General features: G+C 43.3%; 1 protein-coding gene across 2 annotated transcripts in view; it reads left to right on the forward strand.

Annotated features, from left to right (window-relative positions):
• The window catches only part of EXOC2 (exocyst complex component 2), a 156,731-nt gene that overhangs the window by 63,415 nt on the left and 79,597 nt on the right, over positions 1-13,719 (forward strand). For both annotated transcript variants that reach the window (XM_082848815.1, XM_082848816.1), the window contains exons 8-11: positions 4,322-4,467; positions 4,602-4,683; positions 5,421-5,523; positions 9,185-9,303. In XM_082848815.1, the coding sequence (XP_082704941.1) occupies positions 4,322-4,467; positions 4,602-4,683; positions 5,421-5,523; positions 9,185-9,303 (450 nt within the window). The remainder of the gene's footprint in view (positions 1-4,321; positions 4,468-4,601; positions 4,684-5,420; positions 5,524-9,184; positions 9,304-13,719) is intronic.

Genomic DNA, 13,719 nt, shown 5'->3' on the forward strand with positions numbered 1-13,719 from the left:
GGGAAGTTGGCCCACAGAGATGAAAGTGCATCAGAAAAGGGAAAGTGATGACAGTGTGAGTGGAATTCAAATCCAGCACGACTTGGGTTGTAGAAGTGGCTGTGGTGGGGTGTGGACACTGGGAGGCCCGAGGAGCTCAGTGAGGGTGGACTTCCCCACCGAAGCCAGGAAGGTGTGACGAGGAGGTAAGGCTGTCCCAGAGGGAGTGATGCCGACGGAGCGCTCAGAGCTGACCAGTGAAGCTGGAAGTACAGCAGACAGACGTGGAAACGAGCGTCATTGTTTGTCAGAGCACAGAAAAGATGCTTGATACGTGCTGTAAACTTTATGACAAGAAGAGGCGGGCTATCTTGATGATAAATTTTACAAAGAAATTAAACATTGAATTTTCAGTTTCTAATGTTTTTTATTATAGTGTGCTAAATGAAAATTAGTTTTACTGTTTTTTCATTTTCTTATTGATCTATAACCAACAGTAAGCAAGTTTTTAATGTTTCAGCAAAAATTTTCTAAGTCACAGAACAAGCGTCGTTTTCGCGTTGATTATTAGGATTGCTTGCTCTGCTCGGTTCAGCTGCCCGATCACTGACGTGGTCCTGCACATGGGCCCTGTGCTGTCCCTCCCTCAGGGGACAGAGTCCTGGGCACTGGTTCTGAGGCTGGTTTCTGGCACTTGCCCTGTAAGCGTTTATTGAGCACTCTTACTCCTCTTCAGGGACAGGAGGATGAAACTTTGTGCTTTGCTTCCAAGAGTTTATAATCCAGTGAAAAAGTAGGACCAGATAGGTAGGGGATTAAATTGTGGTGTGACAGTGCTCTGCTGGTAGGGGTCCCGGAGCCCCGATGGAGAGAGGACGGGGGAGGACTGCGAGCCTCAGGAGAGGAGGGGGACAGGGCAGGCAGGCTGACATTGGCCGGTGGGCACTAAGTGGGCCCAGGTGCATCCCGGGCGGGGCAGGCTGCGCGAGGAGGAAGGCGCTGACCTCAGGGGAGATGGCTGTGGGCCATGAAGTAGGACCGAGTACCCTGGGGTGCAGACGTGAGGGCTGAGGCTGCCGGGTAGAGGGGTCTGCTCATGACAAGCTCTCTGTGCGGCGTTGTGGAGTTTGTCTTTATCTTGAGAATACTGGTGAGCCGTGGGAGGATTTTACATAAGGAATTCACATGGTGAACTTTTAAAAAAACATTCTGTCATCTGTCCAGAGAATGCACTGGAGGGAGCTGGATAGAGACCAGAAGAGAAACCGGTAGAAGTGTGCACTGGTGACGTGACAGCGGTTTGTAGGACCCCAGCGTCAGGCCTGGCTGGGAACAAGCACTAGGTGACTCAGGTAGTGACCTTGTTCATGTAATGTCGCCCTGTAATGTCAGATAGCTGCCTGTCTGGCCGTTTTCTGGAGTCTGTTAAGAGAAACGAGACATACAGTAGGTTGTTCAGTCTCTTTGTGTCCTGGTTTTGCTATGAATTTAAGTATACGTTGAAAAGTTACCTTAAATTTCATTCAGCTTCATTGTTCCTGGGGTAAATTGTGTCGTGAGTGTGTAGGGGGAAGCCTCCTCCCATCCCCCCCCTCCCCCCAGCTCCCATCAAGCAGAGACGCAGGCTATACATCACCCGTACTGTCCTCTGTGCTGGGTGCCAGTGCCATGAAAAGGGGCCAGAGAGAGCTTCATGTTTACTTTAATAAACATGCTTGAAATGACCAGGCGCCATCAGAAGTACATGACTAGCTTTTGTGGATGATGGGTTCCTGGCACAGTTACAGTGTTTTTCCATCTTTGAGGGCAGGTATGAGTTTGATTGGTCAGTGGGCAGTACTGCAGTGACTTGTCTTCCCATCTTATTCTCCAGCTCTGCTGAGATGTAGTTGACACAGGACATTGTGCAAGTTTAAGGTGCGCAGTGTGATGGTTAGATACCTGTCTGTGATGCCGCGTGTTCACCCCACCCCCACCCCCGCCAGCGCTGTCACCACACATAATTCCATTTGTTTGTGATGAGAATGTTTGAGATTTCCTCTTGAAGCCACTTTCAGGCTACAGTACAGCATTGTTAGCTCTGTTTCCGATGCTGTGCATCACATCCTCAGAGCGCATCCATCTCCCCGAGGCCCCAGCCCGGCCTGCTTACGAGAGCTCGGCTTTTCAGGCTCCACGTGTAAGTGGAGCCACTCAGGGTCTGTCTTCCTGTGACTGCACGTGGCGTGGAGCCCTCCGGGTCCATCCGCATCTCCCTGTCTCATGCTGAGGAAAATATCACTGCCCTGCCAGCCCAGCTGAGGCCAGTGTCATTGCTGTCAGTGCAGGGGGGGCATCCATCCCCCAGACCATGATGCAGTGTCCCTGCGGGGGGAAGGGGAGAGCCTTCAGCCTGCACGTGCCCAGGGCTGCTCGTGGGCTGGCACAGGTGGCCTTCAGGGCGGCCCTGCCTCCGCTCGTGGGGCCAGCGCGCCCTTCTCCTCTCAGCTGCCCTCAGGTGTGGCTGGTGAGCTGCTGCTGCTTTTTTATCCGCTTGCACAAATCTCGGTTTCCCTGCTTTCGTTTCGTTTCTTACTGTCTATAATCATCCCGTTATCAGAGCTATGAACTCCCAGAATTTTATTGTGAATGCAGTAAAGTTTGCAACAGAATAATTTATGGACAGAAATTATCTATAAATTAAAATCATAATTTCATGACTTAAAATTTGTATGTAAATTAGAATTCTCTATATGTATACATTTTTGTGTAACTAAATTAAATTTTAATTTTATAGTTTATAATTTCTGCCTATAAGTTTTTCTGTATTAAATATTTATATTTTATTTAATTTTAAGCAAATTTTCTACCTGTGCCTGTTATAACTTTTAGGGGAGTTTGAAATTATTAGTTTGTATTTTTTTATTGTCTTTAAAATAAGAGGAAAAAAAAATCTAGTTTTGATATCTTGTACTCCTTCATTGTAGAGAAAGTGCTTGGGGATTTAACATCCGCAGCGCACACATAAGTAATCAACCTTTAAAAATATTCAGTCCCCATTCACGTATCTAATTCATTCATGAAGCCTCAATTCGTGAAGTTTATTTCTAAATGATAAACAAATGCTTAATATTAATTTTCTTCCAAGAAAAATACTTTTAACCTTAATCACATTTCCAGTATTCATTTAGTCATCATTATATGGTTTGGTGGCAAGAAAGGAATATATTTTTTTTCTCAGAGTAGAAATTTAGTATTCTACATTAAATAGCAGGTGGTGAAAATAGCTGTCCTGACAAAACAAAGTTTTTATACCAGGCCTTTAAAATTTCAACAGAATTTAAACATTATTTAGATAAAACAATTATGTTACAAAGATGACTTTTAACACACTCAGGCCACCCACAGTGTGGACCAGAGAATGCGGCATGCCAGCCACCCAGCGAGACTGAGGTCGTTTTTTTTCATCTTTGCTTAAAGTATAGTCACTAGACCAGATAATGTAGAAACTTTTTATGAGCAGTGGTCAAAGAGCCAAAAAAAGTTTATCCTTTTTCTTCCCTTTCCTTGTGACTAATTAAAAATAATTCACAAGTTGAAAAAGCTTAACTATTTTTGTACACGGTAAATTTTGTTTTAGATAAAGAAACTCTTTCATACAGTGATTCATAGAGCTTGAGGTCTTTAAGGTAAAAAAAATACATATATATAGAATGTCCAGTCTGTGTATCATTTTAAGAAATATTAAGCTGATTTAAGAAATATTCATTAATAGTGGTGTGTTAAAGTTTGACACTTTAAATTGCTTATATCATTTTTTGTGCCTGCTACATAATTAGATAATTTTATGTAGAAGTAGGATTAGGTCTAAAATATTTCTTTTGAACAACTTTTCTGAAAAATTTTGTCCGTTTTTTTTTTTATTACTATGGATCTGTAAATATTGAATCCAGAGAATTTAACTAGTGTACTTGTGTGTGCACGCGTGTATGTGTGTGGGTTTTAACCTGTTGTCTGAATTAATGAAATAACCTAAGGTTCCATAATGCTGTAAAACTTAAAAGAAGCTAAAATAAACGTAGATTGACATTAGACAATTTATTTGGGCCCGGTAAGTATGGTTATTCTTAATTGGATACCATTAGCTGGTATGCACATATGAAAAGACTTCAGAGGCAAAAAGGAAATTGTATTTTAGCAAATCGTAAAAAAAAAACTCCAATATAGCTGACTTTTAGAAAAGTTTACTGAGTTTTAATATTAAGTGCAATAGCAGTCTAACATTTTATTTCTTTTGTCCAGTGACACATTTTCTGATTAAAATTAGTTTTTATCTAAGTTTCTTTTTGTCCTTTTAAAATAGGAGCAAGTAACACTGCGGACACATTATTTCAAGAAGTCTTGGGTCGTAAGGACAAGGCGGATTCCACTAGAAATGCGCTCAATGTGCTGCAGCGATTTAAGTTTCTCTTCAACCTTCCTCTAAGTATTGAAAGGAATATCCAGAAGGTAGAGTGCATATTTGTGTACCTATGGTCATAGATGTCATAAATTTTAAAGAGTTGTCAAGATGTTTTTTATCTTAACCAAATGTCTTCATTAAACTTTACTGACAGTCTCCAAAATGTTTCTTTATTTTAAAGGGTGATTATGATGTGGTTATTAATGATTATGAAAAGGCCAAGTCACTTTTTGGGAAAACGGAGGTGCAAGTTTTCAAGAAATGTAAGATTTGTTTATTACTTTTAGATTTTCTACTTTGCTTTTACAGGAAGAATGTGGAATGTAGTCTGCAAAGAATGTTACATTCGTTTTAGTTTTTGTTTATATGGTGCCCTTTCTCAGGTGTAAGACAGTTACTTCAGAAGTAACAGGATGGCTTTTCTTACTAAGATGGAGTGAAAACTGTAGGATAGGTTAGTCTTGGACATTCTTTGCTGCTTGTTAATCATGTTGCTATTTAAAGTCTTTTCTACTGGAAAGAATCAATTATAGATATTTTACAGAAACATAAATCTACATTTTAATCTTCCCTCTTCAGAAAGACCAATATATTTATGAATTCTAACCCTACTTTAAAGTAAACTAAACAACTTTTGAAATTATCTCTAAGGCTAGAGTTACAGAAAATAAGAAAAGCCTAAAATGCCTTATGGTCATGCCTTATTAACTAGGAGAAATATCACAGGGCTTGATTAAATTTGTAAATAATTTTATTTTTATTGTGGTAAATTTACATGCAGTGATATGCACAGGCTTACATGTTGCAGCTCAGTGAGTTTGACAAATACCCACGCCCATGGAACCCACACCCTGGAGAGAGCGTTTTCATCACTCCGGAAATTTCCCTCTTGCCTCTTCTTAGTCGCCCCTCTACCCCAAGGCAGCCACTGTTCTGCTTTCCGTAATTGGATTTTAAATTTTCATTCTGTAAGTCGTGTAATTCTTTCCTTTTTAAACAGATTATGCTGAAGTAGAAACACGGATTGAAGCTTTGAGAGAATTACTTCTGGATAAGTTGCTTGAGACACCATCGACCTTACATGACCAAAAACGTTATATAAGGTAAACCTTCTGCAAGAATTTTGACAAATCACATGTGTCTGGATAGTGCTGCATACATCATGTAACTCTTAAAGCTGATTTGGGGGAAATTGGGAGACTGATGAAACGGTAAAAGGGAAGACAAGTAGCAGAAATTTAGGGATACCTAGTGTAGGACACCAAAATTCTTCTGTGTACTCAAAAATTTGGGAGCACTCACTCTTTAAAGGCAAGGAAATCCTGCCGGTTTGGAGAAAGGAAAAGTAGCCTCATTGCACCTCTCCTCCCGTCCACAGCACCTTCCCCAGCCTGGGGTTGCGGGGCCCTCCCCGTGGGCCCCCACAGGTGGGGACTCCCTGACTGGCTTCGAGGGTGGCACTGTCCCACAGGCGGGAGGGTGTCTGGTGCCCCGAGAGTGGCCAGGGCTCAGCAGCAGAGAAAATTCTGAAAGCTTTCAGTCTTGAAAAGGAAGTGGGAGGGCTTACGTGAAAAAGACAGCAGTAACAGCAAAAGCCATGGACACCACAGCATAGAGGGAACCATGTTGCCCGAGAGGGAGGGGCTTCAGCAGGCACAGGGGCGCTGGAACTGCTGACTACCCCCCCCAAACAAGCCTGCGCAGCTGTGTCTGAGCCTCACAGCCGCCATGCGGTGTCTGCATCACACCTGGCGCGCAGGTGAGGACCTGGGACTCAGAGCGGTCGCTGCTCAGCACGCACCGCCACAGGCCTCCCTGTCTGTCTGGCTTCACAGCCTGTCTTTGCTTTTCTCTAAGTGCCCCCAGAGGAAAGAATGCATTTGGGAGATTTTTCTGGCCTGTAGAATCATGGAACTCTAATGCTGCGAATAAACTGCACGTTAGTTATCCAACCGCCTTTTTTTTTTTTTTTTCTTTTAACATGTAAAGTAACAGAGTTCCAGGAAGGTTAATCTCTCATGTAGGAAACATAGCTGGTTAGCATCTTGTCTGTGTTCTGCTGTGTTGCTTCACTAATCGGGCTTTGTGTCTATTTACCTGTTTACACTTACTCTTTTTCATTTGCTGATAGTCATACGTTAAACCTTATTGAGTGCAGGATTTCTTTGTGTAGCGAATTACCATTTATGTAGATTACTCATGTACAGTTCCTGTGACTGGTTAACCTACTGGATACCGTTTAAAAGATGGTGGGTGTTAAAAAAGATTCTTTAAAATGGCCTATTTAATGTTTTATTCCCTGTCATTTTAAAGGGAAAAGAACAAGAATGTCACTGAGAATGTCAAGTCATTTACTTATTTTTTAATCATTATTTTATTTTTGATACTTTGAGAAGATACTGAGCAATTTTATCATCCTTCTTAAATTATGGGTTTCATTATTAATGAATAGGAAAAACAACATCACAACCAGGCCATATATCTGTTGGACTTCGGAATCTATGGTGCGCAGTCCTTTGAGCACCAAGTGGGGGTGAGACTCTCAACTTTATCATCAGCAAAACTCCATCTCTTAGCTCTCACGTAACCAGGTTGCGCAGGGAATGAGCGAGTCAGATTACCCCTGTGTTGTTGTGCTGTTGTTCACTGCTGTATCTACCTAAAGACATCCTGATTCTTTTCACTCTCCTTACTCTGGTGAGGCTAGTAGCCCAAGTAAGAAGCAAAGTACCACATACTTCTTCCATGCCGGTGTGATTCTGTCCTTGGTAATTGTTAAAAATCATGTTCGAGTATGGCTAAATACTTTAATTCTTAAATTTAAAAATTTTGAGCCTATGCTCATCATAATTAACATTCCTTACCTTCTGCCCTCTAAAAATGTTTTTTTAAAAGTGTTCTCGGATAACACGTATTTAAAAGAAATAGCAATAACCTGTATCATATGCTAAGCCAAGATCTTTGAAATGAAACTACAAACTAAAAGAAAAGAAGACGCTCATTGCATTAAGTCATTTAACCAAGGAAGAGCCTAGCACAAGTTGTGCTTTTGAACTGAGACACTGCAGAGTTTCTGAGACAAGAAATTTATCTTTCTTTATAAAACTCTTTTATGTAATACCCATTAGCAAGATGATAGAAAGAGGATTATTATTAAATTTTGGGAGGACCTAGTCAGCATACTAAAAAGACATAATCTGAGAAGATGCTGAGCAGAAAGCCATGTTGATCTTGCTGTACTGCTCGAGAGCGAGCCCTGTGACGGCCCCTCTGTGTGCTGCTGGTGGTGTGTGCACACAGAGGGAGGGAAGCCGCCCTCCGACAGGGACGGTGCCGTATTTACTGCTGCTGCCGATCTGAGGTTGCTGTTGAGTGCCAGCGTCAGGAGGTGCAGCAGGACCTGTCTGAGGGCACCTCCGGCAGACAGTCCCGCCCTGGCAGGAAGGGTGGAAGCTCACGTTTTGGGGAAAGAAATGACACAATGTACTATTTGTCATATTTACATTCCAGAGGATAGAAGAGGAAAGCCTGTGTGAGGGGAAGACTCAGATTAGGTTTTGAAGGCTTTGCTGAACGTCACCTGTTAGATCCTCCTGGGGATGCTGGTAATTGATTTGCCAGACTCTCAGCACAGCCAGCCTCCTGGCCCCTATAAATAAAGGGTCATGGCTCGGGTAGGAGAGGAGCCCGCACGGGACACCCCGCTGTCCTCGGAAACCATTCTTCCCCGTTAGCCCGTGGAGGTCAGGGGAGGTGGGTTGTTCCCGAATGTGATGTCAGGTTTCTTCTCAGTGTTTTATTTGCCACTAACTTGTTTCTCCTCTAATTAGCTGCTAAGTAAGGAAATACTCAGTATTGCAGAAGCTGGGGAGAGAAGCCCAGGTGCGTCCCTGCGTGTTTAGAGGTCACAGCTTGTCACCATTAATTAAAATTTATTCTTGAACAAAACTTTTAACCCCAAGACAACAGACAGCTTAGGGTTTAAGAGTTATTTTAAGACAATAAGTCCAGCTTTTGAGGTTGATTTAATTGGATTTAACTTGTTACATTTATATATTTCATGAGGGCCAAGTTTTTAATGATATTTGGCAGAAATTTTTCAAGTTGTCTATCTGGGTTTGGAATTTTTACAGAGAAAGAAGACTTTAAATATTTTAAGAACTATTTAAAAACTAAGAAAAATGCCCATCTATACTGTATTTTCTAGAGAAATATCTTCTCATGAATTAGAGTTTAGACTTAGAAGTCAGTGCTTGCTGTCACCAAATCTCTTTGTGTAATAAAGTGTTGCCCTGTTTGGATCCTGCAGAAAAAAGGGTCACACTGCCACCTCGTGGCCGTATTTCAGACCAGAAAGGAATGAAGAAATATTCACGCTGAGGCCTCTGCTGGCTCTCACCTGTTTTCTGTGTGACTGAGAACTAAGTGGAAACAGTCTGTGAACAAAATGTAACCATAAAGATACGCTCTCACTGGGCGTTATAGGGGCATTGCAAGTTGTCTTTGTCTCCTTGGTTGTATTTTTATAAAGTCCTAACTTCTTAAAGTGTAGGTTTATTGTTTGTTAATTGCCTGAAAAGAAATCTGAATATATTTCATTTAGAACTGAATATTAAAGACTAGTATTGACGAATGCTTTACTAATTGACAAAGTTTTAGGTTTTCTTAAAAGTGATGACTTTAAGATATGCTAGCTTTCCTCTTGTCCTCATTATGGCTGTGCAGCAGAAGCTGACTGGGTCAGCCTTGGCCTTGCTGTTTCAGGTACCTGTCTGACCTCCACGCGCCAGGCGACCCTGCGTGGCAGTGCATCGGAGCCCAGCACCGATGGATCCTCCAGCTCATGCACAGCTGCCAGGAGGGCTGCGTGCGGGACCTCAAAGGCAAGACCCTTTCTCCCTGCCTGAGTCCTCCCCCTCGTCACTCGGCACACTCTGGGGACGCTCTAGATTGAGGGATGAGTCGTTCCCTTTGTAACTATACCTGCCCCCCACCCCGGTTCGCGTCCTCCCTGGGCGAGTAAGAGAGCAGGGGAGGGAGAAAGCCCTCTCAGCATGCCTGTCTCATGGCTGACTGGCAGTGTTGACAGAGGTTCGGCTTACAGAACAGTTACCTCTTGTGGAAGTGACATGATGTTGTAGAAATGATACTAGTCTTGATCAACAGGAACAGTACACTCACTATTCCATCAAGTGCGTGTTGAGCCCTGCTGCGCACCAGGCACCATGCCAAGTCCAGGTGCACGGACGCAGTCCCAGCCCTCATGGAGCTCAACTAACCAAGTACCAGGTTGTGACTGGTAGATGGCAGGTTTGGGGACGTGTCTTAGACAGGACTCTGTGTTAGCAGAGAACCTAGAGGATGAGGAATGCCTGCCGGGCCGCCTCCAGCACAGGCCCTGAGGAGAGTGGAGGAAGAGTCACAGCTGGTTCACAGCCAGCACAGTGGCAGGACTTGAGGCCGGGTGAGGAGGCCCTGGGCCTCCTTCGTCCAGGGGTTTGAAGCCTGGGAAAGACCCGATGAGACGGGGACAGTGGAGCCGGTTAGGAGGCTGCTGTGGTGATTCAGGCATCTCGCCGGCACGGGGGCCGTGGGTGTGGAGGAGGAGGGGATCCAAGAGCTGTGCGGAACCTGCGATCGCCAGGACCTGGTGAGGGAAGGAGGGGTAGGAGGGGCTCGGTGATGCCCAGAGGTCTGGCCTTGGCAGCTGGTTGGGATGGGGCGCCGTGGGGCTGGGGCGAGGAGGAGAAGACGGTCTTCCCTTCTCTTTGGACCGGTTGGTGTGCGGCTGTCTGCCGAACAAGTGGAGGCGTCCAATAGGTAACTGAATTTAAAGAGCGAGAGGTTTGGGTGTGGTCTGCACGTAGACGGTCCCTGGGAGTTGGCATATTCACCCAAGAAGGGGAAAAAGGAAGAAAATGTAGGAATGTAGGACAGAGTCCTAGGGAGTGCTCTTTACAGCACTGGTGGAGGAGAAACCTGCAGGGTGGCCAGGGAGCCGGGAGGGAAAGGAGGGTCAGCAAGGGTTTTAAGGTGAAGAGTCCGATAAAGGGGTGTCCTTTAGATTTTGTGCTGAGGCTGTTGATGACCTTGGCAAATGCAGTTTCAGTGGCCTGAGACACCAAATAGATTGTATAAATAAGGCGCAGCGATTCTTACAAGGTTTCCAGACGAGAAAGTGAAGTAACATGAGAGCAGTCCTGGCACAGAAGGAGGTGCCACAGAGAGGCCATGATTATTTATTTATAGTTTAGTTTTGTTGTGAATTAGGTGGCTTGGAGTTGAGTATTTTCCAGCTATGAGTCTGTTCTTTTCTATTGTTGATGTTTAGGAAAACCCAAATATCTCTTCACTGATGCCATATCTAAATTTCTAGTATGTCATTAATTATTCTATAGTTTTAGCAAGTGAAAATGACATCAAACAACATATGCACAGTCTGAGGTCATTGGGGGATATTTAGAGGTCCTCAGGTTCTTGTGTACTGAGTCTGCTCTGTTGGGCAGGACTCTCAACGTGGCTGCCCGTCACAACCCCCTGGGTTTTTTTAAAGATTGTCACTTCCCAGCGTCCTCCCCATTCCTGACCTGATTGGACTCTCTAGCAGTGGAGTCCACGCAGCAGTACTTTTTAAAGCTCCCAGGAGACTGTGGTGCAGCCGGGGCTGGTAATCAGTGTGGTGGATGTGCTCTCGGGACTGAAGAGCCGTGATGAGCAAGACCCAGAGGTCTCTGGCCTCTTGGAGCTTGTAGTCTAGTGAGAGAGACCTATGTCTTTAAACAATTCACATGTTGTTTATTACATAAGTGTACTTGTGAAGGGTATTGCGAAGTGGGGAGTGCAGAACTCTGCCTCAGTCTCGTTAGTGGGAGGCCCAAGGAAGTTTCCTAGAGGAGGTGTTGTTGCCACTGAACCTAAATGAGGGATGTGAGTTTTCCAGGGAAGGAGCCACGGGGAAGTAGTCCAGAGACCCAGTGGGTGCTCAGTAAGTACCACCCTTCCCCTCTCCAGTGAAGAGGCTGTAAATACAGTGATACAAACAGGATCACGGTCTGACAAACGTTTTCCCTACTCAGGCTTATAAGAAACAATCCAACTGTATGATTTAGTTCTGAAAATACTTGAATTTCTGGAAAGCATGTGTCATTTATGAAGACAGCATATAGACCATTTGAAATTGGAGAAGTGCCAGGAAAATTCATATGCCTTATTGTCGCACCCATACCTGAAGGATCTGATAACCGATATTCCATCACTAAAGGTCTGAATCTTTCTTGAAGATCAATAGAGACACACCCTTACCTAATGGATTCCTGCCCTGCCATCTTGGTGTTATGTATTGCTATATGTATTTATCCAAAACTGCTGAAAATCAGCATTTCTGGAAGAAAAAAAAAAGACACGAGCTTCTGTGTAACTGGAGACCTGCCTTTTTATTCACTCTGACCAAGCCTGTGGTAGAAGTTGCCGCTCGCATATGAAGGGCTTGGAGGAATGTGCATTACATGGATCCTTTTGTTAGTGATGAGGTTTACCTAAAGTTATTTTCATAAGTTGGTCTTTAAAATTAGGAAGTGAAACATAACAGTTTACGACTCTTTGAACTTACTCCACAGATTTCGTGACAATACAATGTAAATTTCCTAAATTCATTAGCCAGATGTTTATAGGTTAGGATTTAATCGTCCTTGACATTCAGAGGAACATCCTGAGCCGTGCCCACCTGTTGTCAGCAAACACGACTAATATGAACAGTATAGACAGTCCCAACAGATAACTGTCTTTCAGTTGGAAAGTTGGTGTGTTCTTTTGAGCTCACCATCAGGAGTTCTTATTATTTTATTTTGGAGAATTCCAAACATACTTAAGAGCACCAAAGGTGATACCACAACCTCCCGTGTACCTGCCCAGTTTCGACAGTTATCCCCTCACAGCCAGTCTCGTTTTATCTACACCGCCTCCCTCACCCTGAATTATTTTGGAAGCAGGTCACATCATTTCATCCATAATTATTTCAGTATGTAATTTTCAAAGGTAAAGATGCTTTGTGAAAACTGTAACTAAAATACTATTATCATTACCTGAAATGTGGTTTCTTAATATCAAGTATTCAGTTAATTGTCAAATTCAAAAGCAGTTTAATACCTCCAGTATCTTTTTAAGTACACGGATACTATGTACTTAATGTGGCTTTTTAATCGATAGCCAGTGCAAAGGCAGATGATACGAGAAGTGACACAGATGGAGACAGAACTTGTGTTTCCTAGAAGAATTAGCCGTGGTGACATAGTGTCCACTTTGGCCACTTGGCACCTAGATGCCTTCCTGGTTGTTGTCATCAGAGTGTGCATATGTCACTGGACACGTCAGCTCTTTACTGTGCACCTGCCTACCTGTGTACAGGTAATGTCATTATATAGCATAGGCATGTGCATGTGTGGGTGTGTTTATGTAAGATATTGCCCTTAATTATACGTTTGCTGGGAATAAGTACAATTTTTCTTTCATGTAATCTACACCCGATTGTTCCCGATAGACTCCTAATTGATATTTATGAGCGTCCTAGTTAGGTGTAATAGAAGTGCAGTCAGTATGAGGGCAAGTCTCCTAAATATCATTTGGACTTTCTGTTGGCCATCCTCTCGTAATCACAACATTTGGGGTCTGGAAGAAACCTGGGAAGTTGTCTGGTTTGGTACACGACTAGGATCTGTTTTGCACGTGAGGAAGCTGCCTCAGAGAAGCCAGGTGACAGACAGCCCAGCTTCTCCGTGTCCTGCATGGTGGTTCCACAGACCTCTCTGTGTTCTGTGGTTGAAGATAGTATTTCATCAAGTGTGTTTCTGAACATGGTGAACGGATGGCACGATGGCAGTGCCTTTTTGTGAAGCTGCATTGCTTTCATTCAGGTCTTCTCCAGAACCTATTTTCAGAATGAAAGCTTGTTGCATTCTAAATCTAAAGAATGAATTGTAAGTTCTTCTATTTGTAACACCTGTACTTGGACTTTTAACACCAGAGAAATGCTTGTAACTGATTGATAACCCAGCCTTGTGAGGTGAAATACAATTTTAAAAAGACAGACTAAATATTTTAGACAGGAAAAGACTTCTTGTGTCTTTGTAAGTAAAGCTGGTTTTTATGCATGAATTTAAGAAACCTAATTAACATACAAGTTTGTTTTTTTTTTTAAGTCTTTACATGATGCTTTGGGTTAAAATGTTAATTGTATTTAGTCTTGTGGTCTTCAAGAAAAGTTCATGAGCCAAGATGGTGATAGATTTTCAGAGACAGCAGGC

The sequence above is a fragment of the Leucopleurus acutus genome (genome assembly GCF_964270905.1).
Source record: "Leucopleurus acutus genome assembly, chromosome: 10".
Lineage (NCBI taxonomy): Eukaryota > Metazoa > Chordata > Mammalia > Artiodactyla > Delphinidae > Leucopleurus > Leucopleurus acutus.